The sequence below is a fragment of the Rhinoraja longicauda genome, chromosome 25, assembly GCF_053455715.1.
Source record: "Rhinoraja longicauda isolate Sanriku21f chromosome 25, sRhiLon1.1, whole genome shotgun sequence".
In the NCBI taxonomy this organism is placed as follows: Eukaryota; Metazoa; Chordata; class Chondrichthyes; order Rajiformes; family Arhynchobatidae; genus Rhinoraja; species Rhinoraja longicauda.
In genome coordinates this window covers 10,381,254-10,408,314 of record NC_135977.1, presented here as the reverse complement: position 1 = coordinate 10,408,314, position 27,061 = coordinate 10,381,254, and the positions used below count along the sequence as shown (strand labels likewise).

The following is a 27,061-nucleotide window of genomic DNA, read 5'->3' as shown; positions in this document are numbered from 1 at the left end:
TGCTCTTCCTCCAATTTGCATTTGGCCTCACTTTGGCAGTGGAGGAGGCCCAGGACAGAAAGGTCAGTATGGGAAGGGAAGTTAAAATGTTCGACAACCGGGAGATCACGTAGGCCAAGGCGGACTGAGTGTAGGTGTTCAGCGAAATGATCGTCCAGTCTACGTTTGGTCTCGCCGATATATAGGAGTCCACACCAAGAACAACTGATACAGTAGATGAGGTCTGAAGAAGGGTTTCGATCTGAAACATCACCTATTTCTCCTATCCAGAGGTGCTGCCTGTCCCGCTGAGTTACTCCAGCATTTTGTGTCTATCTTAGGTTAGAGCAGGTGCAAGTGAATCTCTATCTGAAGGGACTGTTGGGGTCCCTGGACTGAGTCGAGGGAGGAGGTATGGGGACAGGTGTTACATCTCCTGTGGTTGCAGGGGAAATCACCTGGGGAGATGGTGGTTTGGGTGGGAAAGGATTTAGAGGTGGTTAACATTCAGGTTGTTGACCTTTCATCAGAACTGTTTAGAAATGCTCTGGTGTGAATACCGTTTTAGTAACCTGGACATGGTTACAGTAACAGCCTCCACTCTGAGTACTGTGAAGAAAACCCACCTCGCTTGAATACTAAGTTTATCCTCACCCAGTCTGAATAGTTAAAGTGACCTCAAACCTCACCGTAGCACACTTCAACTCCTCTGTTCGGCGAGACAATGTTGAATGGAGAATACCTTTCCCCATAGAAAGTCACGTTACTAAGACACTGTGGAACTCCCAACCATTTCCTAACATATGAACTAACCAATCTCTCTACCCTTTCCTCCTTAGAAATTGGCACCTCATACACTGTCAATGGCCACATCAAACTGCAAACAGCACAACTTCAACTTGCCTGGAAGCCCTGACTTCTCTATCCTTTCTAACCTGACAATAACATATTTTCAAAGTTGTTGAACCTGTTCAGTGTCATACAAAGATAGACCCCAAATGCTGGAGTAACTCAGCGAGACAGGCAGCATCTCTGGAGAGAAGAGATCTCTTTCAGAGATGCTGCCTCTGGGTTGAGACGTACTGTTATCCCAACTTCCCAAACTTTTTACTGTCTTCTCCATTATAGACGGGATTTGTTCTTTTTCTTATTCCATCAACCTTTTCTCTACTACATTTTATTCGTAGTTGCTGCTGCTGCAAGTGAGCATCTCATTGTTCTGCCTGGGACACAGGACAATGAAACACTCCTGAGTCTGGGTCAGTCTGGTGCTCTGAGCTCCGGCCCCACTGATCGAGGCGCCGGTGTTCCGGGGAGCGCTTGTCTGGAGGGACGGGGTCGGGCGGCTTTGATTGGCGGACGGATGGGGAGGGCGGTGTGCCAGCGAATAGTGTCCGGGGGGAGGAGTGGCGGCGACAGTGGGTGAGTGAGTGAATGTATGTCCTCCAGGCGGAGCAGCCCAAGGTCGCCGGGCCCCGGGCCCCGGGCCCACGACCCACAGCGGGCGGCGACTCCAGGCCGTCGCGGGGGAGAGGGAGAGGGGGGAGGGGGAGAGGGGGAGAGGGGGAGAGGGGGAGGGGGGAGAGGGGGAGGGGGAGGGGGAGAGGGGGAGGGGGAGAGGGGGAGAGGGGGAGAGGGAGAGGGGGAGGGGGGAGGGGGGGAGGGGGAGAGGGGGAGGGGCCCCCGACACTGTCTCCCCCCCACCCCGCCCAGCCACAACATGGTCTCCCCAAAGGGCACTACAGCAGGCAGTGAAGAAAGCCAATGGAATGTTGGCCTACATAACAAGAGGAGTTGAGTATAGGAGCAAAGAGGTCCTTCTGCAGTTGTACAGGGCCCGAGTGAGACCGCACCTGGGGTACTGTGTGTGTGCAGTTTTGGTCTCCAAATTTGAGGAAGGATATTCTTGCTATTGAGGGCGTGCAGCGTAGGTTTACTAGGTTAATTCCCGGAATGGCGGGACTGTCGTATGTTGAAATACTGGAGCGACTGGGCTTGCATACACTGGAATTTAGAAGGATGAGAGGAGATCTTATCGAAACGTATAAGATCATTAAGGGGTTGGACACGTTAGAGGCAGGAAACATGTTCCCAATGTTGGGGGAGTCCAGAACAAGGGGCAAACACACAGTTTAAGAATAAGGGGTAGGCCATTTAGAACGGAGATGAGGAAAAACTTTTTCAGTCAGAGAGTTGTGAATCTGTGGAATTCTCTGCCTCAGAAGGCAGTGGAGGCCAATTCTCAGAATGCATTCAAGAGAGAGCTAGATAGAGCTCTTAAGGATAGCGGAGTCAGTGGGTATGGGGAGAAGGCAGGAACGGGGTACTGATTGAGAATGATCAGCCATGATCACATAGAATGGCGGTGCTGGCTCGAAGGGCTGAATGGCCTCCTCCTGCACCTATTGTCAAACACCCCCCCCCGACACTGTCTCCCCCTCCCCTCCCCACCCTACAACGCCAGCCACCACATGGTCTCCCCAAACACCCCCCCCCGACACTGTCCCCCCCTCCCCAACACTGTCTCCCCCTCCCCAACACTGTCTCCCCCTCCCCAACACTGTCTCCTCCTCCCCAACACTGTCTCCCCCTCCCCAACACTGTCTCCCCCTCCCCTACACTGTCTCCCCCGCCCCACCCCACACCGCCCAGCCACAACATGGACTCCCCAAACCCCCCCCCCCCCACACACAGTCTCCCCCTCACTTCCCCACTCCCTCCCCCCAGCCGCCGAGACACCGTCACCCACCCACGATATGGTCCCTCCAGTCACAACTGGGTTTCCCCGAACAAGGTTTCCACCTCCACCCCTCTCCCTTCAGGCTCTAAGAGCCCCTTCTCTCTCTCCCCACCCCTCCCCTTCCCACATAACAAGTTATTTCCCCCAGCCCCACAAACCCCCCCCCCCCCCGCCTTCAGGCTGCGATCCCCTTCTCACCCCTCCCTTGACACTCTTTCCCCACCCCTCCGCAAAACACTGTCTCCCCACCCTCCTGCCCTCCACATTGTCTCTCGCTCCCCGTCCCTGCTGCATGGTCTCCCCATCCCATGACACTCTCTCCATTCACCCCCCCCCCCAGGACCTGGTCCTCCCACCCTAGCCTGGTTTCATTTCCCTCCTCCATCCACCATCTCTCCCTTGTCTCCATCTCTGCCCAAGTTCTCTTTACCCTCTTCACACCCTTCCCTCATGCTCCAACAACTAACAGATGGTTTTGCTATAACAAGTGTTTCCATAACCAAAATTGGATATAATGTGAGTTATAAGTTGAGGAATACTGTTGGCAATAAGTGGACCATATTGGTTTAATTTAGAGATAGAGCATGGAAACAGGCACCTTGGCCCACAGAGTTCAGGCTTATTATCGATCACCCGCTTATAGTGGTTCTATGTTATTCCATTTTCTCATCCATTCCATACACACTAGGAGCAATTTTGTTCAGGCCAATCAACCTACAAGCCCGCACGCGATGGAATCCACTGGGTCATGGAGAACATGCAAACTCCACACAGACAGCACCCGAGGTCAAGCTCCATCCCATGCCTCAGCAACGCCACTAGATGCACCACTGTGCTGTTCTACAATGTTATCGCATGATTTTAATTGGGAATTAGAACGTCTTAAAAGTTTATTTCGGTTGACTAGCGGGGAGAAAAAAGCTGTTATGGAATTAAACATTATAGTCGAGGGGGGAGGGGGGGGTGACTGTTTCCATGTAACCTCCCTTCAGTAATCGGACACCAATGTCTCTTAAGAACACAGCTGCTACTTTAACCATGTGTGGCCATGAAAATTGACAAGCAATCACTTCTTCATGAGTTCACAAGTTATAGGAGCAGAATTAGGTCATTCAGCCTGTGAACTCTACTCCGCCATTCAATCATATCATATCATATCATATCATATATATACAGCCGGAAACAGGCCTTTTCGGCCCACCAAGTCCGTGCCGCCCAGTGATCCCCGTACATTAACACTATCCTACACCCACTAGGGACAATTTTTACATTTACCCAGCCAATTAACCTACATACCTGTACGTCTTTGGAGTGTGGGAGGAAACCGAAGATCTCGGAGAAAACCCACGCAGGTCACGGGGAGAACGTACAAACTCCTTACAGTACAGCACCCGTAGTCAGGATCGAACCTGAGTCTCCGGCGCTGCATTCGCTGTAAAGCAGCAACTCTACCGCTGCGCTACCGTGCCGCAATCAGTTTATAGTTTAGAGCTACAGCACGGAAACAAGCCCTTTGGCCCACCGAGTCCACACCGACCAGTGATCCCCGCACATTAATACTGCCCTACACACACTAGGGGCAAGTGTGCATTGTTACATTTATACCAAGCCAATTAACCTACAACCCTGTACGTCTTTGGAGTGTGGGATTATATCGAAGATCTCAGAGAAAACCCATGCAGGTCATGGGGAGAACGTACAGACAAGCATCCGTAGTCAGGATCGAACCCAGGTCTCTGGCGCTGTAAGACAGTAGCTCTACCACTGCTCCACCTGGTTAATGTATCTCCACCTGCCCTGGCTAACGTATCTTTATCTCTCAACCCCTTTCTCCTGCCTTCTCCCCATAAGCCCTGACATCTTTGACACTTGTCCAACGATACTCTAGTTAACAATGCAACAAAAGTAAAGTTATTGTCATTGAAAGGATCTTCATTTTTGAAAAAATAACGTGGGGAACAATTGTCAAGTCAAGTCAAGTCAAGTCAAGTCAAGTCAAATTTATTTGTCACATACACATACTCGATGTGCAGTGAAATGAAAGTGGCAATGCCTGCGGGTTGTGCACAAAAAGAATTACAGTTACAGCATATAAATAAAGTTAATAAGTTACTAAACATAGCACAAAAAGTGTAGACAAAAATTTAGTCTCTGGGGTTATAAAAGTTGACAGTCCTGATGGCCTGTGGGAAGAAGCTCCGTCTCATCCTCTCCGTTTTCACAGCGTGACAGCGGAGGCGTTTGCCTGATCGTAGCATCTGGAACAGTCCGTTGCTGGGGTGGCAGGGGTCCCTCATGATCTTGCTTGCTCTGGATCTGCACCTCCTGATGTATAGGTCCTGCAGGGGGACGAGTGTAGTTCCCATGGTGCATTCTGCCGAACGCACTACTCTCTGCAGGGCCATCCTGTCCTGGGCAGAGCTGTTCCCAAACCAGACTGTAATGTTGCCGGACAGGATGCTCTCTACAGCCCCAGAGTAGAAGCAATGAAGGATCCTCAGCGACACTCTGAATTTCCTCAGTTGTCTAAGGTGGTAAAGGCGCTGCTTAGCCTTACCCACCAGTGCGGCAATGTGCGTTGCCCACGTCAGATCCTCTGCGATGCGGACTCCCAAGTATTTGAAACTGCTCACCCTATCCACAATAGACCCATTTATCTCGAGTGGCGTGTACGTCCTTGGATGTTTAGCCCTTCTGAAGTCCACAATCAGCTCCTTTGTTTTAGTGACATTCAAGAGGAGGCTATTGTCCTGACACCAGAGTGCCAGATCAGCCACCTCCTCCCGGTAGGCCTTCTCATCGTTGTTGGAGATCCGGCCCACCACCACAGTGTCATCAGCAAACTTGATGATGGAGTTTGAGCTGAACCTGGCCCCACAGTCATGTGAGTCTGAAACTCTATGGCCCCTAACTCTATTAGGTCATTAAGTACTTTTATCTCTTAGACATGATTGTTTTTATAACATAATTTTCTATAACACAAGGTCTTTTTGGAATACAAGTTGGGTCACGGAGAACATGCAAACTCCACACAGACAGCACCTGAGGTCAAGATCCATCCCATGTCTCTGGCGTTGTGATGCAGCAACACCACTAGGTGCACCACTGTGCTGTTCTACAATGTTATAACATGACTTTAATTGGGAATTAGAACCCTTCAGGTTGCTATTAAATCTTTCCCCCTCACTGTAAACCTATGTCGTCTGGTTCTCAATTTCCCTACTCTAGGCAAGAGAGGGCTTGTCCACCTGATCTATTTCTCTCATAATTTTTTGCACCTCTATAAGATCATCCCTCATCCTGCTGTGCTCCAAGGAATTGAGGCTTAGTCTGCTCAACCTTTTCCTAGAGTTCAGGCCCACGAGTCCTGGCAACATCCCCGTAAATCTTCTCTACCCTTTCCAGCTTGACAACATCTTTCCTATAACATGGTGACCAAAACTGAACACAATACTCTAAATGTGGCCTCACCAACGTCTTAGGTAACTGCAGCATGACCTTCCAACTTCTGTACTCAATACTCTGACTGATGAAGGCCAATGTGCCGAAAGCCTTAGACAGACACAAAATGTTGGATTAACTCAGCGGGACAGGCAGCATCTCTGGATAGAATGAATGGGTGATGTTTTGGGTCGAGACCCTCCTTCAGACTGAAAGGGGAGAGGGAGATGCAGAAATAAGGAAGGGTAAGGTGTGAAAACGAGATACGAGAAGAGATGAGGTTCAAGGAAATTGTAGAATTGATCATTGTTAGCTCGGAGAAGGTGACAACAAAGCAAATAGAAATAAAATGTAATCGGGGACATTCAGACTGGTCGGAGAACTGGGAAGGGGGAGGGATGAAGAGAATGGGAAAGCAAGGGTTACGTGAAGTTAGATAAGTCATTGTTCATACTGCTGGGATGTAAGCTGCCCAAGCATAATATGAGGTGCTATTCCTCCAATTTGCACTGGGCCTCACTGTGACAATGAAGGAGGCCCAGGACAGAAAGGTCAGTGTGAGAATGGGAGGGGGAGTTAAAGTGTTGAGTACCCGGGAGATCAGGTTCATGCCGAAAGCCTTTGTCACCACAACTTTGCCCCTTTGTATTCCAGTGGGCTTCACTGAACATTTAAAGGATGGGCAACACGAGCAGCGAGCGAGCTGCGCTGGAGCGGCAAGGGGGTCACAAGACCCCTCGCAGAGACGGCACCGGCAGCACCATTCACACCAAAGAGCACGACCGTCTGAAGATTCTGATGGACAGTCCTGAAGATGCGGACATCTTTCATGCCGAGGAGATCAAAGAACTGGTATCTTCACAAAGGGTTTTAATGTTTGCCCCGACCTCACCCTGTTCTCCGGGCTCCCTACTCTGCTTGCCAACCTGTTACTTTCTGGAAGATAATATCCTTCCTCTGACTTGCACTAAGAGCGCTGATGGTGGCAGGTTGGTCTACACTTAGCAAGGGCATGGTGAGCAGCTATCAGCGGTCAGACAGCAACATTATTCATATTTGTCCATTACGCCAAGCTGGATGGTATACTGATCAGATTGCAGATGGGTGACAGTTCATAAATTCTAACAGCAAAATGAGGCCATTTGGCCCATCAAGTCTATTCTGCCATTCAATCATGGCTGATCTTCCTTCCCCTCTAAACCACATTCCCCCACCTTCTCTCCATAACCCCTCACACCCGTACTAATCAAGAATCTATCTATTTCCTCCGTAAAACTATCCATGGACTTGGCCTCCACAGCCTTCTGAGGGGTAGAGATTGGAGACAAACTGCCTGTGATCTCCCAGTGACGATGCCAGGGAATTGGAAAATGGCTGACTCGCATCCCCACTTCAATCCATGGCCTGATCGCTAATAACACAAGAGCAGAAGAAAACAAGGAGTAGGAATAAACCACTCAGCCCTTCAAACCTACCCTATAATTCAACATGGCTGGTCTGCCTCTAGCCTCCACCTGAACTATGCCTATTCGCTAAAGTCCTCAATTCCCTGATCTTTCAAAAATGGATCTATTTCCCCTCTTTAAATATCCCCAGTGTTGTATAACTCCTCCATAACCCTCCAGGATAAAGAATCGCGGAATCCTCACCCTCTGAGTAGTTCTGAGCTCTGAGTAGTTCAGTACCTAAACTACTGAGGTGGTTTATGAGGTGGTCATAAGCTACCCATGCACCTCTGATAGTTTACTCTCGCTATACTTTAGATTGTTCTGTTCTCTTTTCCATTACTCCAGATAATTATCCCTTTATTGGCTGACGTGGAAAGGAAAAACAACTCAAAGCTGAGTTTGAAATAAGGTGGTGATTGAATGAATCTTCTGCTTTCAAGGGCCCACAGGAGAGGGATGAGTTCCTTGCCTGGCAACAGGACCGGGAAGTGAATGACAAGACTTCCAAGGAGGCTCGTCCGACGGTGTTCCGGTGGAAAGGGGGCGGGAAGGAAGTCTTTATCTCCGGATCCTTCAACGGTTGGACCAACAAAATCCCACTCACCAGAAGGTAGGCCTCTCCAGGGAACTCCTCCTCCCTGTAGGTTTGGCAAGGGTGCAAGCTGTCCCACGCGATGCTCACCAGAGAACAGGGGTGAGATTGGGACAGGGGACCGATACTCTGCACAGAAAGCGGCACGGTGGCGCAACGGCACTTACAGCGCCGGAGACCTGGGTTCGATCCCGCCTACGGGTGCTGTCTGTGCGGTGTTTGTGCGTTCTCCCTGTGACCGCGTGGGTTTTCTCTGAGATCTTCGGTTTCTTCCCACACTCCAAAGACGTGCAGGTTTGTACTGGCTTGGTATAAATGTAAATTGTCCCCGGTGTGTGTAGGATTGTGTTAGTGTGCGGGGATCGCTGGTCGGTGCAGACTCGGTGGGCCGAAGGGCCTGTTTCTGCGCTGTATCTCTAAAACTAAAACTATAAGCCAGACTGAGAACTGGAATAGTATATGCAGGTAGGAAGACGTTATCTTGTGAGCAAGTACAGGCAATAAGGCAGGACAATTTTCGTTTGCATTAATGGTGGTAGGCATAGAAATGTTGAAATGCTTAATGCAATTATGGGCAAGGGGGTCCTTGAACGAGCTGTGATGCTACATGATGCAGGCATTCCCTGACTTACATAGGTGTTAATCCCCTTACGCAAGGCAGATTTTATGTAAGTCAGATTTCACGTTAGTTGGAATCACCAACTCTGAGTCTGTTTCTATCTCCTGCCCAAAATATCTCTCTAAGATTTCCCATCTGCTATTTCTTTGCACAACTGTCCACTAACATGGTCGAAGGGACAAAGATACTTTGCTCTTCCAGTTGCATTTACCGTCAGGGTCAGCTGTACTCGACCGTTTAACGAGCGCTGTGTGTCTTGTATTTCTATCTGACGTATCATGGATCGTGCAGAAATCCATCAAGCCCATTCTCGCACATTTCCCTGTAACCCACCCTCTCTCACGTTTCCAAAACATCCCTCCAGAGATGCTGCCCGTCCCGCTGAGTTACTCCAGCATTTTGCGTCTGCCTCCAGTGTAAACCAGCATCTGCATTTCCTTCCGACACATCCCCTGGTTCGCCTGCCAGCCATTTTTCAGTAGCCAGTTACCCCTAACAGCCAGCACATCCTTGGGATGTGGGAGGAAACAGAGCACCTCGGGCAAACCCGTGTGGTCACAGGGAGTAAAGCCTCCTCCACACTCGTTCACCACTCCACTGGAACTGTGAGGCAGGCTGCAGCAGCCCCACCTACAGCTGCCCACCGAAAGCGATCTTCGCCCTACTTCAATGGCAGAGATGATATTTACTCACCGTAGTCTCGGCTGCGTCAGAAACTTCTCAATTCACGCGCTGACCCGCTCCTCTCCCCTTGTTTCCCACAGCCAGAATAACTTTGTGGCAATTCTGGATCTTCCAGAGGGTGAACATCAGTACAAGTTCTATGTGGACGGTCAGTGGACTCACGATACATCAGAGGTATGATTCATTAATGACAAAGAACCAAAACATGCAGCAAATATGCATATGCTAGACACTCTTGTGGAATTGGATGTGGTACTGGTACGATCACCCATATTATGGGAACTCTAGGCTATTTTTGTGATGTGGGTAAGGTGAAGAATTTGTAGAGATGCTTCAAGCTGTCTTCTGTTATTGAGTGTAGAGAGAGACCCAGGAGTATTTAATCTTGCAGTTGGTTAGACCAGTTCAACAGAAAGCCCTCGCTGGGGTCGTAGAGTCCTGCAGTGTGGGAACAGGCCCTTCGGCCCAACTTGCCCACACCCACCCATCTACGCTCGTCCCACCTGCCTGCCTTTGGCCCATATCCCCTGGGTGGTTGGGTGGAGTTATGGCAAACTTGGCCTTGTAAGTCCTGTAATGTGATTGTCCCAACAGCCCGTCACCACCAGCCAGCTCGGCACAATCAACAACGTCATCCAGGTGCAGCAGACTGACTTCCAGGTGTTTGATGCCCTGATGGTGGATTCGCAGAAATGTTCGGACATGTCCGGTGAGTCCGATGAACGAGGGGAGAAATGTGATGAGATGGGGAAGAGTCCTGCTCTGTGTGTCACGAAAGAAGTGCAGTGTTTGGAGTGTGTTTCAAGAGATTTAGCTCTTAGGGCTAATGGAATCAGAGAATATGGGGACAAAGCAGGAATGAGGTCAGCCATGATCATATTGAATGGCAGTGCTGGCTCGAAGGGCAGAATGGCCTACTCCTGCACCTGTTTTCAGTGTTTTCTATGTTTCTAAGAACGATGCAGCAGGAGCAAACTCCAGCTCATTATCTCCTTGCTCCTGACCAAAGCTTTCCAGTGCGTTCCACACACCTGCTCTATCCCCACTTTGTCTTCATTCAATCCTTTTCTTTGAGCACTGCATTTGAATCTGCTTCCGCAACGCCTTCAGCAGCTGAGTCACGATAGATTGCTGTGTTATTAAAAACACCTTCCCTGAGGAGGTTGGCAGAAGAACCAGAGTGGATGTAAATATCCTCCAGTTGCCACGTTTTCTTATTTGTTTCTTATCGTTTTGAATCAAATCTCCTCTTAACATTTTCCACTCTGAGGGTCTTGGGGCGGCACGGTGGCGCAGCAGTAGAGTTGCTGCCTTGCAGCGCCAGAGACCCGGGTTCCATCCTGACTACGGGTGCTGTCTGTACGGAGTTTGCATGTTCTCCCTGTGTCCGCGTGGGGTTTCTCCGGGTGCTCCGGTTTCCTCCCACGTTCCAAAGACATGCAGGTTTGTAGGTTAATCGGCTTCGGTAAAATTGTAAATTGTCCCTGGTGTGTAGGATAGAACTTGTGTACGGGTGATCACTGCACAGACTCAGTGGGCCGAAGGGCCTGTTTTCTCACGCTGTATCTCTAAGGTCTAAAGTCAGCCCAACTCCTCCAGGCTCTCCACTCAACTGAATTCCCACGCACTTTGTACATTTATAGAAAATCTCACTACTCTAAAGCCGTGACTTTTCCCGAATGTAGCACAGCTTCTGCCTATGATCTCCAGCGAGCTGGATTTAATCCTAACCTCTGGTGCTGCCCGGGTGTAGTTTGCCTCTCATTGTGACCACATGGGTTTCTTCCAGGTGCTTCAGCTTCCACCCTCATCCCAAAGACGTGCGGGTTGAGAGGTTAAGAGCTTATTTACGGACAAGTCACGACTGCGAATTAACCCACAAACCTGCACCTCTGGGGAATGTGGGAGGAAAGCGGAGCACCCTGGGAAACCCAAGTAGTCATCCCTAAACTAAACACAAGTCATTTTTATTGTGTTGGTCTCCCACAGGCTTTGCTTTTAATTTGACTACATTTTTAATATTTTCAGTTTACAAAGGGCTTTAGAGTTTTTTTAATTTATATTATTTGTTAATCTATTCCAATTCCCTCCATCTCTGAGAACACCTCTCCCCATCTCTTTCATCAAAAATATGCAAAATTCAGCAACACTTTATTCCTTGTTGAACTGGAAATGAATTAATCAAAAGTGTTTCTTGAACTTGTTTTTGGAATCCCTGCCCCTCCCCCCCCCCCCCCCCCCCACCCCTCAGTCTGACCAGTTTCTGTTGCTCCCCCCTGCATCTTGTTTTCTTTAAACTTTTTTAGCTGCTGTCAAGTCTTCCTTTATTGATCTCAACGCAGATGATGATTTTTTAAAATAGATCTCTCGAGTTCTCCCCCTGGCCCGTACCATCAGGATCCATACGTGTACAAAGTAGAGGAGAAGATTAAAACGCCGCCGATACTGCCACCGCACCTTCTCCAGGTCATCCTCAACAAGGACACGGGCATTTCAGTGAGTGCAAACCATCGCTGTCTATGACCTGCAGCAACCTGATGTTTGACACCAGTTGATGTCGACTGTTTATGGGATCGGTTAAGGTTTAGCTCACTGGGAGCAATGCTTATGTCCTCTGAATGACTGGGTGGCAAAGTGGCGCAGCGGGTAGAGCTGCTGCCTCACAGCACCAGAGACCCGGGTTCCATCCTGACCTCGGGTGCTGCCTGTGTGGAGTTTGCACGTTCTCCCGCCTGGGTGCTTTGGTTTCCTCCCGCATCCTAAAGACGCGTGGGTTTGCAGAGTAACTGCCCCCCAATGTGCAGGGAGTGGACGCGGAAGTGTGCGCGGTGGCGCAGCGGTAGAGTCGCTGCCTTACAGCGAATGCAGCGCCGGAGACTCGGGTTCGATCCTGACTACGGGCGCCGTCTGTACGGAGTTTGTACGTTCTCCCCGTGACCTGCGTGGGTTTTCTCCGAGATCTTCGGTTTCCCCCCACACTCCAAAGACGTACAGGTATGTAGGTTAATTGGCTGGGCAAATGTAAAAAAAATTGTCCCTAGTGGGTGTAGGATAGTGTTAATGTGTGGGGATCGCTGGGCGGCGCGGACCCGGTGGGCCTGTTTCCGCGCTGTATCTCTAAATCTAAATCTAAATAACATAGAAGCATGAGCAGGTGATCAAGGATCGGCATGGACCCAATGGGACAAAGGGGCTGTTTCCATCCTCTACCTTTCAATCAGTTGAGTCAGTCAAACTGTAACCCGATGAGTCCGTTTTCCATCAGAATATATAGATACAAAATGCTGGAGTAACTCAGCGGGTCGTGCAGCATCTCTGGAGAGAAGGAATAGGTGACGTTTCGGGTCGGAACCCTTCTTTAGATCCTTCATCAGAATATCTTGGTTAACTGTCATCATGGGCGGCACGGTGGCGCAGCGGTAGAGTTGCTGCCTTACAGTGCTTGCAGCTCCAGAGACCCGGGTTCAATCCCGGGTGTGGGTGCTGTCTGTACGGAGCTTGTACGTTCTCCCCGTGACCGCATGGGTTTTCTCCGAGATCTTTGCTTTCTTCCTGCACTCCAAAGATGTGCAGGTTTGTAGGTTAATTGGCTTGGGTTTGTATACTTGGTGTAAGTGTAAATTGTCCCTCGTGTGTGTCAGCTTGTGTTCATTTGTGGGGATCGCTGGTCGGCGCGGACTCGGTGGGCCGAAGGGCCTGCTTCCATGCTGTACCTCTAAACTAAACTAAACTAAACTGATTTTGGGAGCTATTAAGCAGGGATTGCGATCGGATTTAAGTGTGTGTCTGTGGTAAATGGCCAAGTTAGTGGCAGAAAACCGCATCACTGTGCGCCAGGCCCTTGAAGGAGCCCAGTTTTGAGTAGGCCGAAGTTTTCTTTGCAGGGCCCAGAGGATCACCCTCCTCTCACACACAGCAAGGGAAAGCACTCGCTGCTTCTGACCATTTCTTCCTGATTGTCTTTCACCTGGTGAGGTGACTCAGGTATACCTGCCCTTCCTCTGTCAGCCACAGGGCGGTTGTGTACACTGTCATCCAAGTGCCCAGAGCCTTTTACCCAGAGTAGGGGAATCACAGACCACAGGACGTAGGTTTAAGGTGAGGGGGGCAAGATTTTACAGGAACCTGAGGGCAACATTATCACTGGGTGATGGATATATGGGACGAACTGCCAGAGGAGATAGTTGAGGCAGATACTATTACAGCATTTAAAAAACACTAGGATGGGTACATGGATAGGAAAGGTTTAGAAGGATATAGGCCAAACACGGGCAAAAGGGACGAGCTTAGATGGGGCATGGCTTGGACAAGTTGGGCCAAAGATATTCTGGAATCATTTTGTTGTGCCTTAGCAAAAAATCTCTCCATCACAATGTAAATTTGCCCACATCCATCTATTGTTTCATTTTAAAAACTGTTACCAAATGGATTCTTGGTCTGCGAAAAAGCCACAAACTTATCGGTTTACACTCAAACAATTTATCTGCCCAGAATTGAGTGGATGACTCTCTTCCCCTCTTCTGACTGCTAGCCCGATGGCCTTCGAAAGTCAGCCAAGGAGCTTGGTATCAGCCTGAAGAAGGGTCTCGACCCGAAACGGCACCTATTCCTTCTCTCCAGAGATGCTGGCTGACCCGCTGAGTTACTCCAGCACTTTGTGTCTATCTTCGAGCTTTGTTTGCCACTGGGTTGTGTGGTGTTGCAGCTCTGTAGTTTCTGGGTCTCCGGTCACGGCTGACAGACATTAAAAGGCATTACAGAGGGAACCTTATCTTGACCCTGTCGTGTTTGCTCTTGCTCTTAGTGTGACCCTGCATTGCTTCCGGAGCCAAACCATGTCATGTTGAACCATCTGTACGCTCTGTCCATCAAGGTCAGTATTGCACACTTTCATTTTCCGGTGCGAGGGGGGGCAGTTCCTTCTCTTTAATGTTTGCACTTTTCAGTTAAGCTGCTTAGCAAACACTCCCACCCATTACCAACCCATCTACTTATTCTGCTGACTTTTTACTCCCTGTGGTCTACATCCCTTTTGCTTTCCGATCCATCCACCACCCGGAATTCCCGATATCCTTATATTCCCTATAAGGAGCCGATGTGGGGGGGTGCCGTGAGGGTGGGGGGGGGACCTGGCACGCGATACTTTGTATCATTGTCAGCGTCCTTTACATAGTGACTCTGCATTCCCTGCAAAACAAAGAATATTACTGTAACTTGTCACACGTGACAATAAACCATCCCTCACTCCCTCACTCCCTCACTCCCTCCCTCCCTCACTCACTCACTCACTCACTCACTCACTCACTCCCTCCCTCCTTCTTCCCTCCCACTTTCTTCCCTCCCTCCTTCCCTCCCACCTTCCCTCCCTCCTTCCCTCCCTCCTTCCCTCCCTGCCTCCTTGCCTCCCTCCCTCCTTCCCTCCCTCCCTCCCTTGTTATGGACTCACTGGAACAACTCAATGTATTTCAAAGGTTTTGTTTCCCAATTATTGTACAACATGGTTTAAATAAAACCATTTTGTTAATTTCAATTTAATGAAGCAAATAGGAAATTAAAAAGAGAAAGTTGAGTTTGTGTTGGGCTTCAGCAAAGCAAAGCCGTTTCTCTCTCGTATCCCACTGCGATTTTGTTTCCCTCACTTACCCGTGAGCTCCCCTTTGCCACGCACCTCCACTGAGGGCAATTTGCAATGGCCAAATAATGTACGGTGGTATCTTTGAGATGTAGGAGCAAACCAGGGGAATCCCGGGGGAATCTTGTGTGGTCACAGGGAGAATGTGTAGACAGTGCACAAGCAGCACCTCAGGTTCACATCGAGCCCAGGACATGGGAGCTGCAAACTGCTGCACTACTGTCTGAACTATTGCCTTCCCTGCGTCCTGACGTTAAAAAATCACTTGCTTAAAGTTGTAATAGAAGAGGAATAGCCACAGAGATGTGGAAACACACAGAGTCTCTTGCCCAGAGTAGGGGAATCGAGAACAGAGGACATAGGTATAAGGTGAAGGGGGAAAGATTTAATAGGAACCTGAAGGGTAACTTTTTCACACAATGGGTGATGGGTGTATGGAGGTGGTTGAGCCAGAGGAGGTAGTTGAGACAGGGACTATCGAAACTTTTTAAGAAGCATGGAACATGGTACATGGATATGATAAAATGTGGGCCAAACGCAGGCAGGCGGGACGAGTGTAGATGGGACTTGTTGAGCGGTGTGGGCAAGTTGGGCCGAAGGGCCTGTTTCCACGCTGTACGGCTCTATGACTATTGTTTCCCCTAGACTACTACGTAGTCCCACATCAGAGATAGTGTAAAGCCATCTCGTGTCATTGAAGCACATTGTACTGTATAATTGTGCCGTGATGTTTGTTTTTCTCTTGTCATGTATTTTTGATTGTTGGCAGGATGGTGTCATGGTATTGAGCGCCACCCATCGCTACAAGAAGAAGTATGTCACCACTCTCCTCTACAAGCCCATCTGATCTGCATGAAAGCTTCTTCATCCCCCCCCCCCCACCGTCCGACCAGGAAGCTCCATTTCCCTCAGCAATCACTCATTTGCGCTCATTGTCCTGGACTTGCTAAGAAGGATCTCGATGGGATTGAATGGAACGGCAACTGCAGAGGTCCAGGTGGATCTGTCCCTGCAAAGCCGACCGTCTGCCCCGCTTTCTGGTTCAAGAAGGGGATGTCCATGATCGGCAGTCAGGTGTAGAGCCTCCGACGGTCCCTCAGACTGCCAAAGAGGCTCCAAAACGAATCCCCCGCCACCAAGCCATTCCTTGCTCAGGCACGTCCAACTCCATTCCATTAGTGTACAAGTTCGTTTGCATGGAGTTGAAGGGGGAGTACTCTGTTTGTTTGTGACACAGACTGGAGTTGGTGTGTGTCGGAGAATCACGGAGCTCCTCTCTTCTCTGCCGCCTCCTTGTTCTGCAATTTCCCACTCTCGGGGGAAAACCGATATATAAATGGAGCTGTGATTAGATTGGGGAAACCCCCCGAGAGTGAAAATAAGGGACACACAAAATCCAATGTGATTGAAGACGGGCTGGAATATCACGCTTCCTTATCTCTCTGCCTCTCACAATAATTGGCAGCTGCACTCCGCAATGGCCACTCTGCGTGCAATTAGTATCTGGCAGCAACTAGATTTCTGTGGTGTTGGAATGACATGATCACCCTCTCTCTGTTCCCAGTGTTGAATGGATTGGCCTGGTGCCAGCAGTGATGTAGGGATTCCATGGTCTGGGAATCGCCATTGTACTGCAGTAGTGTTGATAATCACTCTCCATACAATTGTTGTAGTCACCACATCCCGCTGAAACACTAGAAGCTGCAAAAGAACATCAGCAGCCATATTATCTTCTCTAATTTTTGTCAAATGTAAATTTCCACTCCGGTACTCCCACTTCTATCTCTCATTGCCCTGTGGTCTTGTCCAAGGGATCATTCATCACGTTGTCACCCAAGCAGTCAGTTGTCCCTATCTCCGTGAGCACCCCATTGACCCCAGAAGGGTCTGACCATCTCCTTGTACTTCCATTCATTCCGGTTGGCCTGACCATCTTTGAATCCAGCTGGCCTGATGCATTTCCTTCTACACCCCTTTGATCCCAGCTGGCCTGCCCATCTTCTTGAGCTGCCCCATTAATCCCAGCTGACCTGCCCATCTCTTGTGCATGCCATTGATCCCAGCAAGCCTGACCATATCCCTCTGCACCCATTTGATCCCAGCTGGCCTGACTGTCTCTTTTACATCCCATTGATTCCATTTTATTTGACCATCTTCTTCTACACCCCATGATTCCAGGTACGTGACCATCATCTTGTACACCTCTTTGATCCCAGCAAGCCTGCCCATCTCCTGTACATCCCCATGAATCCCAGCAAGCCTGCCCATCTCCTGTACATCCCCATGGATCCCAGCTGGCCTGATCCAGTCAATTCCAGCTTTTAAGACAACTGGGTTTTCTCTTGATTAAGTCTCGGAAATATCATGTAAATTGAATTTGTATTGTGTGACAGCTCATTGTTTGAACCGTCATGAATGGTGTACAAGGTTAATCTGTATCTGTTGTACTTAGTTGGTAATTATGAGCCTCTTTATTGGGAAGCAGATTACCGCGGAGTTCCTTGTTTGCTGATGTTCACCTGACAATCAATAAATATCCTGATGAGACCTTTCTGCCCAATTAAGTTTAGCGATCGTCACTACATATTTGTCACGTGTCGTTGCTATTGTACGCTCACGCACTACGCTGTTCTTCAAGCTTGGACTTTCCCGTCGAGGCCTCATTCCCTCAAAGGTTGGATGAGGATCCATATGTCTCCACGGATAATGATCAAACAACAGTACCTCATAAACCTCTTGGGCAGCTTATAACCAAGAAGTATGAACGTTGATATCTCTAACTTTAAGTAACTCCTGCATTTCCCTTCCTTCACCCCCCCCCCCCCCCCCCACCTACCTTCGTCATCCTACCAGTTTGCATCCACGTATTCCTCCTGTTATCACGCCTTCCCAGCCAACAATGGGTCATTGTGGGCTCCACCCTTCCTGAGGTCATCTGTTGCCAGCCCTGATTTGTTCTGGCCTTTTCTCGCCTCTAGTTTATTCCACCCCCCCCTATACTTTCAGTCTGAAGAAGGGTTCCGACCCAAAACGTCACCTAGTTTTCTCCAGAGATGCTGCCTGACCCACTGAGTCACTCCAGCTTTTGGAGTCTATCTTCGGTATAAATCAGCATTGCAGTTCCTTCCAACACCCAAGGTTTTGTTCGTTAAGTGTAGAGGAACATATTCTGACATGTAATGAAGGACCGATGTGGTAAAATAGATGCAGAATGATAATTCTCGTCCTGACGTACAATTATGCGGTAATGGGTGATTATAGGCCTAATCCAATTGAGTAATGTGTAAGTGATTACAGTAATTTGGAAGTTTTGGGTTCTTTAGTTGTGTAAATGTTAACCTCAAGAGGGCACCACACTAACTACACAGAATTTTTGTAATTTTTGGTACTATTATTATTGTCACATGTACTAAGATATAATTTTTAAACTTTGTTATCCAAGTATAAAAGAATCCATACACAAGTCCAATCAAAACCATACATGTGTACATCAGGTGACAAGAGTGCAAAGAGAAAGGACACCATGCAGAATAATCGAAAGTGCAGGTTAAAAGAAAAATGCAGGTGCCACAATACGGTAGATTGGGGGTGCAGGAATACATCTTTAGATGAGAGGTCGTAAGTGATAGTAGAATTAGGCCATTCGGTCCATTATGTCTACTCCATTCAATCATTGCTGATCTATCTTTCCGAACGCCATTATCCTACTTTCTCACCATAACCTCTGTCACCTGTACTAATCAAGAATCTATCTATCTATCCCTGCCTTAAAAATATCCACTGACTTGGCCTCCACACCCTTCTGTGGCAAAGAATTCCGCAGATTCACCACCCTCTGATTCTGTTCAAGAGTTAAAACGGGAAGAAGCTGCCTTGAATCTGCTGGATCGCGCTTTCATGCTTTTGCATCGGCCTGGTGGGAGAGAGAGAGAGAAAGGGGAATGTCTGGGGTATAAGTGGTCTTTATTCTTCCATGCTTGATTGAGAATACTAAACTCTGCTGGTCTGTTGTGTTGTTGATCCCCAGCAGGACATTATTTCGCCCAATGGCCTGCTGTTGAGTTTTGGCGATTAAATGCTTTTCAAGTTCAGCTATCGCCCCGTGGGCTTTGCTGTCAACGTCTCTACTTCCTTAGAAGGCTCAGTAAGTTTGTCCCCAACAACTTTCACCAACTTCTACAGAAGCGCCATAGAAAGCATTTTACCCGGTGCATCAATGTTTGGGAACAGTTCTATCTCCTTCCTTACAATTGTTGCCATTCAAAATTGTGTCCAATTTTTCAACTTTTACTGAATTTGCTAGATGCAGGAAAAATGTTCCCCATGTTGGGGGAGTCAAGAACCAGGGGTCACAGTTCAAGAATAAGGGGGTCGGCCATTTAGGACTGAGATGAGGAAAAACCTTTTTCACCCAGAGAGTTGTGAATCTGTGGAATTCTCTGCCACAGAAGGCAGTGGATGCCAATTCACTGGATGTTTTCAAGAGAGAGTTAGATATAGCTTTTTGGGCTAAAGGAATCACAGGATATGGGGAAAAAGCAGGAATGGGGTACCGATTTTGGATGATCAGCCATGATATTGAATCGAAGGCTCGAAGGGCCGAATGGCCTATTCCTGCACCTTTTTTCTATTTTTCTTTCGGGCAGTGTATGCTACATTACAACATTTCATTTTGTTTATGAAGAATAGGTACCTCTGGTTATTTTGCCAATTATTTTAAATCTATGGGTTTTGGGGGTTAATGTAACTAATTATCTTATGTATGCAAAGCTATTGCAGAAATCTGATTCCATTCATGCATAATGGAAGCTTGCAAGGCAAATGTATATTTGTTGCATCTTAATATTATGAACAATTTGTTTTGATAAATAAATCCAAAGACATACAGGTTTGTAGGTTAATTGGTGTGGTATAAATGTCAATTGTCCCTACTGTGTGTAGAATAGTGTTAATGTGCGGGGATCGCTGGTCGGTGTGGGCTCGGTGGGCCAAAGGCCTGTTTCTGCGTTGCATCTCTAAACCAATCAAAACGAAACTAAAGGAAAAATGGAATCTAATGGATAATGTCCAGCATCAAGGCGGCACGGTGGCGCAGCGGTAGAGTTGCTGCCTTACAGCGCCAGAGTTAGTGTGCGGGGATCGCTGGTCGGTGGGTTGAAGGGCCTGTTTCCGTGCTGTATCTCTAAACTAAACTAAGCTAAACCCATTGCACATTCACTGAGACCAGCAGGTATGTGACCAGCAACCACTGACTTCTACATAAAGTGTAGAAGGGATCAGCTGAAATAGTAATCAGAGTGAGAGAGAGGGTATATTTAAACATTATGGTAGGACGTCAAGCAATGGTGTTTTGAGGTCTGAAGCTGTCATGGCGTTACATGATCCAAGCCCACAAATAAAACCAGTGCACCACAGAGTGAGTAGTGGAGGTAGGTGGGCGGAGCCATCCCACCCTCTTTTAACTTTCCTGCTTGATCTATTGACCTTTTGACTGATAACGAAGGCCTTAAAAATAGATTGATTAACTTGCACAAACCACTCTGCATCCAATCTCCCACGTTAAAGTGCACCACTCAACCTCTGTGTGTTAAAGTGCACCACTCAACCTCTGTGTGTTAAAGTGCACCACTCAACCTCTGTGTGTTAAAGTGTACCACTCAACCTCTGTGTTAAAGTGCACCACTCAACCTCTCTGTGCATCCCAGACCCTAGAAGGAGCTGGTTTATTTATTTACTAATGGATGCCAGCATTTAAGTTAGTGGCTGAAGACAGACACAAAATGCTGGGGTAACTCAGCGGGTCAGACAGCATCTCTGGAGAAAAGGAGTAGGGGACGTTTCGGGTCAAGACCCTACTTCAGACCCGAAACGTCACCTATTCCTTTTCTCCAGAGATGCTGTCTGACCCGCTGATTTACTACAGCTTTTCGTGTCTCTCTTCGGTTTAAATCAGCATCTGCAGTTCCTTCCTACGCATTTAAGTTGGTGGCTATTGATGTTGATATTCAGTTTATGAGTTGCGGACATTTTCTTCACTAGGGACATAATTTGCTATAGTTAGTTGAGTTAGGGTTACATATCAAAGTACAGATTTTAATGTGTGCGTGAGAGCACCTGTCTCTCCCTCGATCTCCTGCCACTGACACCAGCACCAGAGCTGAGAGCAGCACTTCTCCATCTGTTCCTGCCATTAACAGGAGCGGACTTTGGACAGGGGCACTTGCTGCTTCAACACCAAAAACCTGCAGACAGACACAAAAACTGTAGCACCTCAGCGGGTCAGACAGCATCTCTGGAGAAAAGGAATAGGTGACGTTTTCAGACTTCTTCAGACTGAAGGAGGGTCTCGACCCGAAACGTCACCCATTCCTTCTCTCCTGAGATGCTGCCTGACCTGCTGAGTTACTCCAGCATTTTGTGAAATAAATACCTTCGATTTGTACCAGCATCTGCAGTTATTTTCTTACACTACCCAATATATACATACATATATATATATATATATATTCACCCTGCACTGAATCACGCTGCACACTTGTTTTGATAGACCTAGATGGCTAAGGCTCAAGTGGTATCAGTCTCACTCCTGAGTCAGAGGGTCATAAGTTCACCTCCCAGTACAGAGAGACGGAGGGAAGAGCATTCTGTCAGATGAAATATTGAATCCAGATTCTTAGTCCTATGGGTCTTTTTGTGGTTGCTATGGAGCTGGTGTGAACGGGCGATTGATGGTCGGTGGGCCGAAGGGTTTGTTTCCATGCTGGTTTTTTTAATCAATCGGTTAATTTCAAATATATGCGTGGTCGTCCTTCCAGTCTCCCAGCCAGCATTTAGCCCTTATTTAGATGATTTAGCTTTTAATTCATTTGTTAACTGTGGAAACCTGTGCAAGCATGGCCCAGTAAGCTTCCAATGTTATGACTTTATTTACATTTGAAAACATGTCTTTGGCCCGGAGCAGAGGAGTGGACAACCAGGGGACATCAGTTTAATGTGAGGGTTTAATGGGAACCTGAGGGGTAACGTTTTTACACAAAGGGTGGTGGGTGCACGGAACGGGCTTGGGGAGGTAGTTGAGGCAGGTGCTATTGCAATGTTTAAGAAGTATGTAGACAAGGTCAGGTTTAGAGAGATATGGGTCAAAAGCAGACAGGTGGGACTAGTGTAGATGGGGCATGTTGGTCGGCGTGGGCAAGTTGGGCCGAAGGGCGTGTTTACACACCGTTTGACTCTATGACTATTATTTAATTGAAGGAAGTGCTTTGGACATCTTGAAACAATGAAAGATGTTACTTCAATGTAAGATAGACACAAAAAGCTGGAGTAACTCAGCGGGTCAGAGAGCATCTCTGGAGAAAAGGAATAGGTAACATTTTGGGTTGGGACCCTTCTCAGACTGTCTCCCAAACGCAGGAAAGTGGGACTAGTGTAGATGGGACATGTTGGTCGGTGTGGGCAAGTTGGACTGAAGGGCCTGTTTACACACTGGTGCGTAAGAGTACTTAAGCAGTCATCATGATCAAGGACCTTTTTCACCCCAGTCTGTTGGGCAGAAGATATAAAAAATTGAAAGCACTTACCATCAGATTCAGGAACTGCTTCTCTTCTGTTATCAGATGACCGAACCATCCTCCCATAAGCTCAGGTGTTGTCCTGATCTTCCAACCTACCTTATTGCAGACATTGGCCTTTTTTGGAACTGGCAGCTGCATTGGAACTGCAGCAATTCAATGCTGTAAACTACATTCTGTACTCTGGCATTTTTCTCTCAGCACTACCTGGGCGGCATGGTTGCACAGTGATGGGGTTGCTACCTCACAGCGCTAGAGTCCCGGGTTCAATCCTGACTATGGGTGCTGTCTGTATGGAGTTTGTACGTTCCCCCTGTGACCTGCAAGGGTTTTTCTCCAGGAGCCCAGGTTTCCCCTACACTCCAAAGACTCACAGGTTTGTAGGTTAATTGGTTTGGTAAAATTGCCCCAAGTGTGTGTAGGATAGTGTTAGTGTAAGGGGATTGCTGGTCTGCTTGGACTGGGTGGGCCGAAGGGCCTGTTTCCGCACTGTTTCTCTGAACTAAACTAAACTAAACTAAACCTGTTGCAGTTGTGTATGGTGCTCATGTATAGTATGATCTGTGTTAATTGGATGGCCCGCAAACAGTCTGGGTAAAAGATTCTGGGGGAAAAGTGCCCCCTTCTGTCACAGATAATCCTTGGCCTTGCATGTTTTACTGACAATGTTCATTTTTAAAGAAAGGACTCGCCACTTAAAGTACCGTCTTTATTTTTGTATGACTAAACTGTACATTCTTCTTTGTAATATATACCAGAGTCACCAGTTTATTTACAAGTAACGCATGGAAAAGATAGTTGCATCTCACCTCCACAGTACTGGGAGGGGAATTAAATGAATGTATAAACGTGAAGGAAGAATAACTCCCCATATTTCCACTCCCTGATATAATTCTCTCTTGTTGCATAGTATGACCACTGGAGAAACTAGGTAAAAGGCATAGATAGAACGATATAAACTAACAACAGTAGTTCCTTGTGTGTAGGCCGAACATGTTCCTTGCAGCTCATTTCTGAACTTCCAACTGTAATCACCAACAGTTCAGACTTTTGCAAACCATCACTTCTGAACTTTGTCCTTTGAACGTTGAGTTTTGTTTTGCACTGACATTGCTGGGGTTTACAGAGTGACTGCTGGTACTGCGAGTCCATTCACCAAGGAGACTGCGGTCATCCAGACCGAGCTACCACCGCCATCTTGTCACAAGTAACTGGGAAGAGGCAATGCATGCTGCCGTCCTGCGCACGTCCCCATTCCAAAAACGAGTTTGTAAAATAATACCAAGAGCAATTTGAATTAAGACTTCCTCAAGGTGGGCACGGCTAAGTTAAGGTGAGGGCAACGATTGAAGTTGGCATCCGTCTGCCAATTAACCACACCACACCTCATTAAGTCACTGTGATTAACCGTTAAACAACTAAACAAACAAGGAGTCCTTTCAAGCTGAATCTATGCACATAATCTGACATGGGTTAACTTCTGAAACGTCTCCATCGTCACAATGGCCCATTTACCTTAAAAAGAGCGTTCATCCTCTGCTAAAATACAGACGGGAACTTCGTACAAACTTGCTAAATATAATGCGCTATTGTCCGAGGAGTACCACTCAAAGGATTAGTTTTATAAAATCATTAATATAACAGTTTTCAAGTACAATGAAAATATAGCTGTCATTAAATATAAGACAGTAAGACTCCAAGTGTTTTGATCGCCTATAAAGGGAAGTCCATCTCAGGTTAAGTATATAAGATTTAATATTTTAAACACAATATCCTCATATTTTGTTGTTGCTCGTGTGTTTCTGTGTTATCCAGCTGCCAGATTTGATGGAAAGTGTTTCCTGAGATTTCTGTCGCTACAAAGTACTGAAACAGACGTTATCTCAGTTTTTTCTTCCTCTGACATTAGTAATTAACTCATTTTAAAACAAAGAAAATCTGACCTCAAACCAGCTGCATAAGGGAAATCCTATCAACCGCAATAAACCGCACACGGTTGGCATCAATTACACACAATTCCATTTTCTTTGAGTCTTTGCTGGTGAGTTTCCGAATCATTTAATAGTCTCAGTGACAGGTTGATCAGTGCTGCTGCAGAGGGAAAACAGACAGATTAATTAATCGGAAAAAATACACATGTTGGATCAGAAACTGTCAGAAATCTACAACTAGTCAGACATGAATGTGATGATGGGTCTGAAGAAGGGTCTCGACCCGAAACGTCACCCATTCCTTCTCTCCAGAGATGCTGTCTGACCGGCTGAGTTACTCCAGCTTTTTGTGTCTGCCTTGAGTTTAAACCAGCATCTGCAGTTCCTTCCTGCACATGATGTGATGAGCGGATAGGGCCAAGCCTTACTTGGACGAAGACTCTGAAGAAGAGGGCCAGACCGAAACATCAAATGTCCAATATGTGCCTGACCCGCTGAGTTCCCCCAGCACTTTGTATTTTGCTCATTCTTGGATGGCTATTTGCAGTACTAGGAAGATAAACGCAAAATGCTGGAGTAACTCAGCGGGTCAGGCGGCATCTCTGGAGAGAAGGAATAGGTGACGTTTCGGGTCGAGACCCTTCTTCAGACCGTTTTTTAAAGTTTGAAGAGCCTTAAGCTACAAAGCAACACACTACGTGCTGGGAAGTGGAAGAAACAAAGTCTATCTTTGGTTGCAATGGGCATAGTGTGCAGTTACATCCCCCGACACCAGTACAACCTGCCTCATATACACACCATATAGCAATTGACATTTGCAACATTTATATTAACCATCAATAAACCATTCAAAAATAAATAATATCTTCACACATCACCAGCAATAAAAGATGATGAGATAATTAAGAGCCACCCAGATAGAACCCACCCCTCTCAGAGAATTGTTCCTTAAACTATTGGAAGGTTACTACCTTCGGAAGATTTCATATTCATCTCAGTTCCACGCTATCTCCCGCTGCAGGTTTGCCACAGTGGATTTTCTCACTCAGTCTTGCTGCTTCACTGGAACACTTTGCACCTCCTGACTGATCCTGAACTACTGTTGAATCCACTGCTTTCTTCACCGACGGATGCCAAGTCCAAAAGTGATAGAAACATAGAAAATAGGTGCAGGAGTAGGCCATTCGGCCCTTCGAGCCTGCACCGCCATTCAATATGATCATGGCTGATCATCCAGCTCAGTAACCTGTACCTGCCTTCTCTCCATACCCCCTGATCCCTTTAGCAAAAAGGGCCACATCTAACTCCCTCTTAAATATAGCCAATGAACTGGCCTCAACTACCTTCTGTGGCAGAGAATTCCACAGACTCACCACTCTCTGTGTGAAGAAATGTTTTCTCATCTCGGAGCAGAATTAGGCCATTCGGCCCATCCAGTCTACTCCGCCATTCAATCATGGCTGATCAATCTTTCCCTCCTAACCCCCTTCTCCTGCCTTCTCCCCATAACCCCTGACACCCGTACTAATCAAGAATCTGTCAATCTCCCCCTTAAAAATATCCACTGACATGGCCTCCACAGCCATCTGTGGCAGTGAATTCCACAGATTCACCGCCCTCTGACTAAAGGCATCTTGTGGCACCAGTTGGAAGTTCTACCCTGATGGTGAAAATGTAGTTGAATGATCAACACCGACTGCCTCCTCTCAGTGTTACCTACAAAACAATAGCTGTGCACTTCATCAAGTGAAGTCGGATGAATTGGCTGTAAATTAGGATATACTGAGGATGGCACAGTGGCACAGCTGGTAGAGCCTCACAGCATCGGAGTCCTGGGTTCAATCCTGACAGAGTTTCTGTGTGGAGTTCGCACATGACTGTAGGGCCAGGTTCAGCTCAAACTCCATCATCAAGTTTGCTGATGACACTGTGGTGGTGGGCCGGATCTCCAACAACGATGAGAAGGCCTACCGGGAGGAGGTGGCTGATCTGGCACTCTGGTGTCAGGACAATAGCCTCCTCTTGAATGTCACTAAAACAAAGGAGCTGATTGTGGACTTCAGAAGGGCTAAACATCCAAGGACGTACACGCCACTGGAGATAAATGGGTCTATTGTGGATAGGGTGAGCAGTTTCAAATACTTGGGAGTCCGCATCGCAGAGGATCTGACGTGGGCAACGCACATTGCCGCACTGGTGGGTAAGGCTAAGCAGCGCCTTTACCACCTTAGACAACTGAGGAAATTCAGAGTGTCGCAGAGGATCCTTCATTGCTTCTACTCTGGGGCTGTAGAGAGCATCCTGTCCGGCAACATTACAGTCTGGTTTGGGAACAGCTCTGCCCAGGACAGGATGGCCCTGCAGAGAGTAGTGCGTTCGGCAGAACGCACCATGGGAACTACACTCGTCCCCCTGCAGGACCTA

The 27,061-nt window shown here is 47.7% G+C and overlaps 1 protein-coding gene across 2 annotated transcripts; it reads left to right on the top strand.

The window, feature by feature from the left end:
- The first annotated feature begins 1,321 nt into the window (after positions 1–1,321).
- prkab1a (protein kinase, AMP-activated, beta 1 non-catalytic subunit, a) lies at positions 1,322–17,781 on the top strand. 2 transcript variants are annotated; one of them, XM_078421168.1, is made up of 8 exons: positions 1,322–1,401; positions 6,815–7,012; positions 8,049–8,218; positions 9,584–9,677; positions 10,098–10,212; positions 11,866–11,999; positions 14,308–14,376; positions 15,905–17,780. In XM_078421168.1, exons 2-8 carry the CDS (start codon positions 6,839–6,841, stop codon positions 15,980–15,982), a joined length of 834 nt encoding a protein of 277 aa, XP_078277294.1. In that variant the 5' UTR covers positions 1,322–1,401; positions 6,815–6,838; the 3' UTR covers positions 15,983–17,780. The 2 variants fall into 2 exon arrangements, with proteins under 2 accessions (XP_078277294.1, XP_078277295.1); XM_078421169.1 differs by having other exon boundaries at positions 1,397–1,415; positions 15,905–17,781.
- Positions 17,782–27,061: the final 9,280 nt, after the last annotated feature.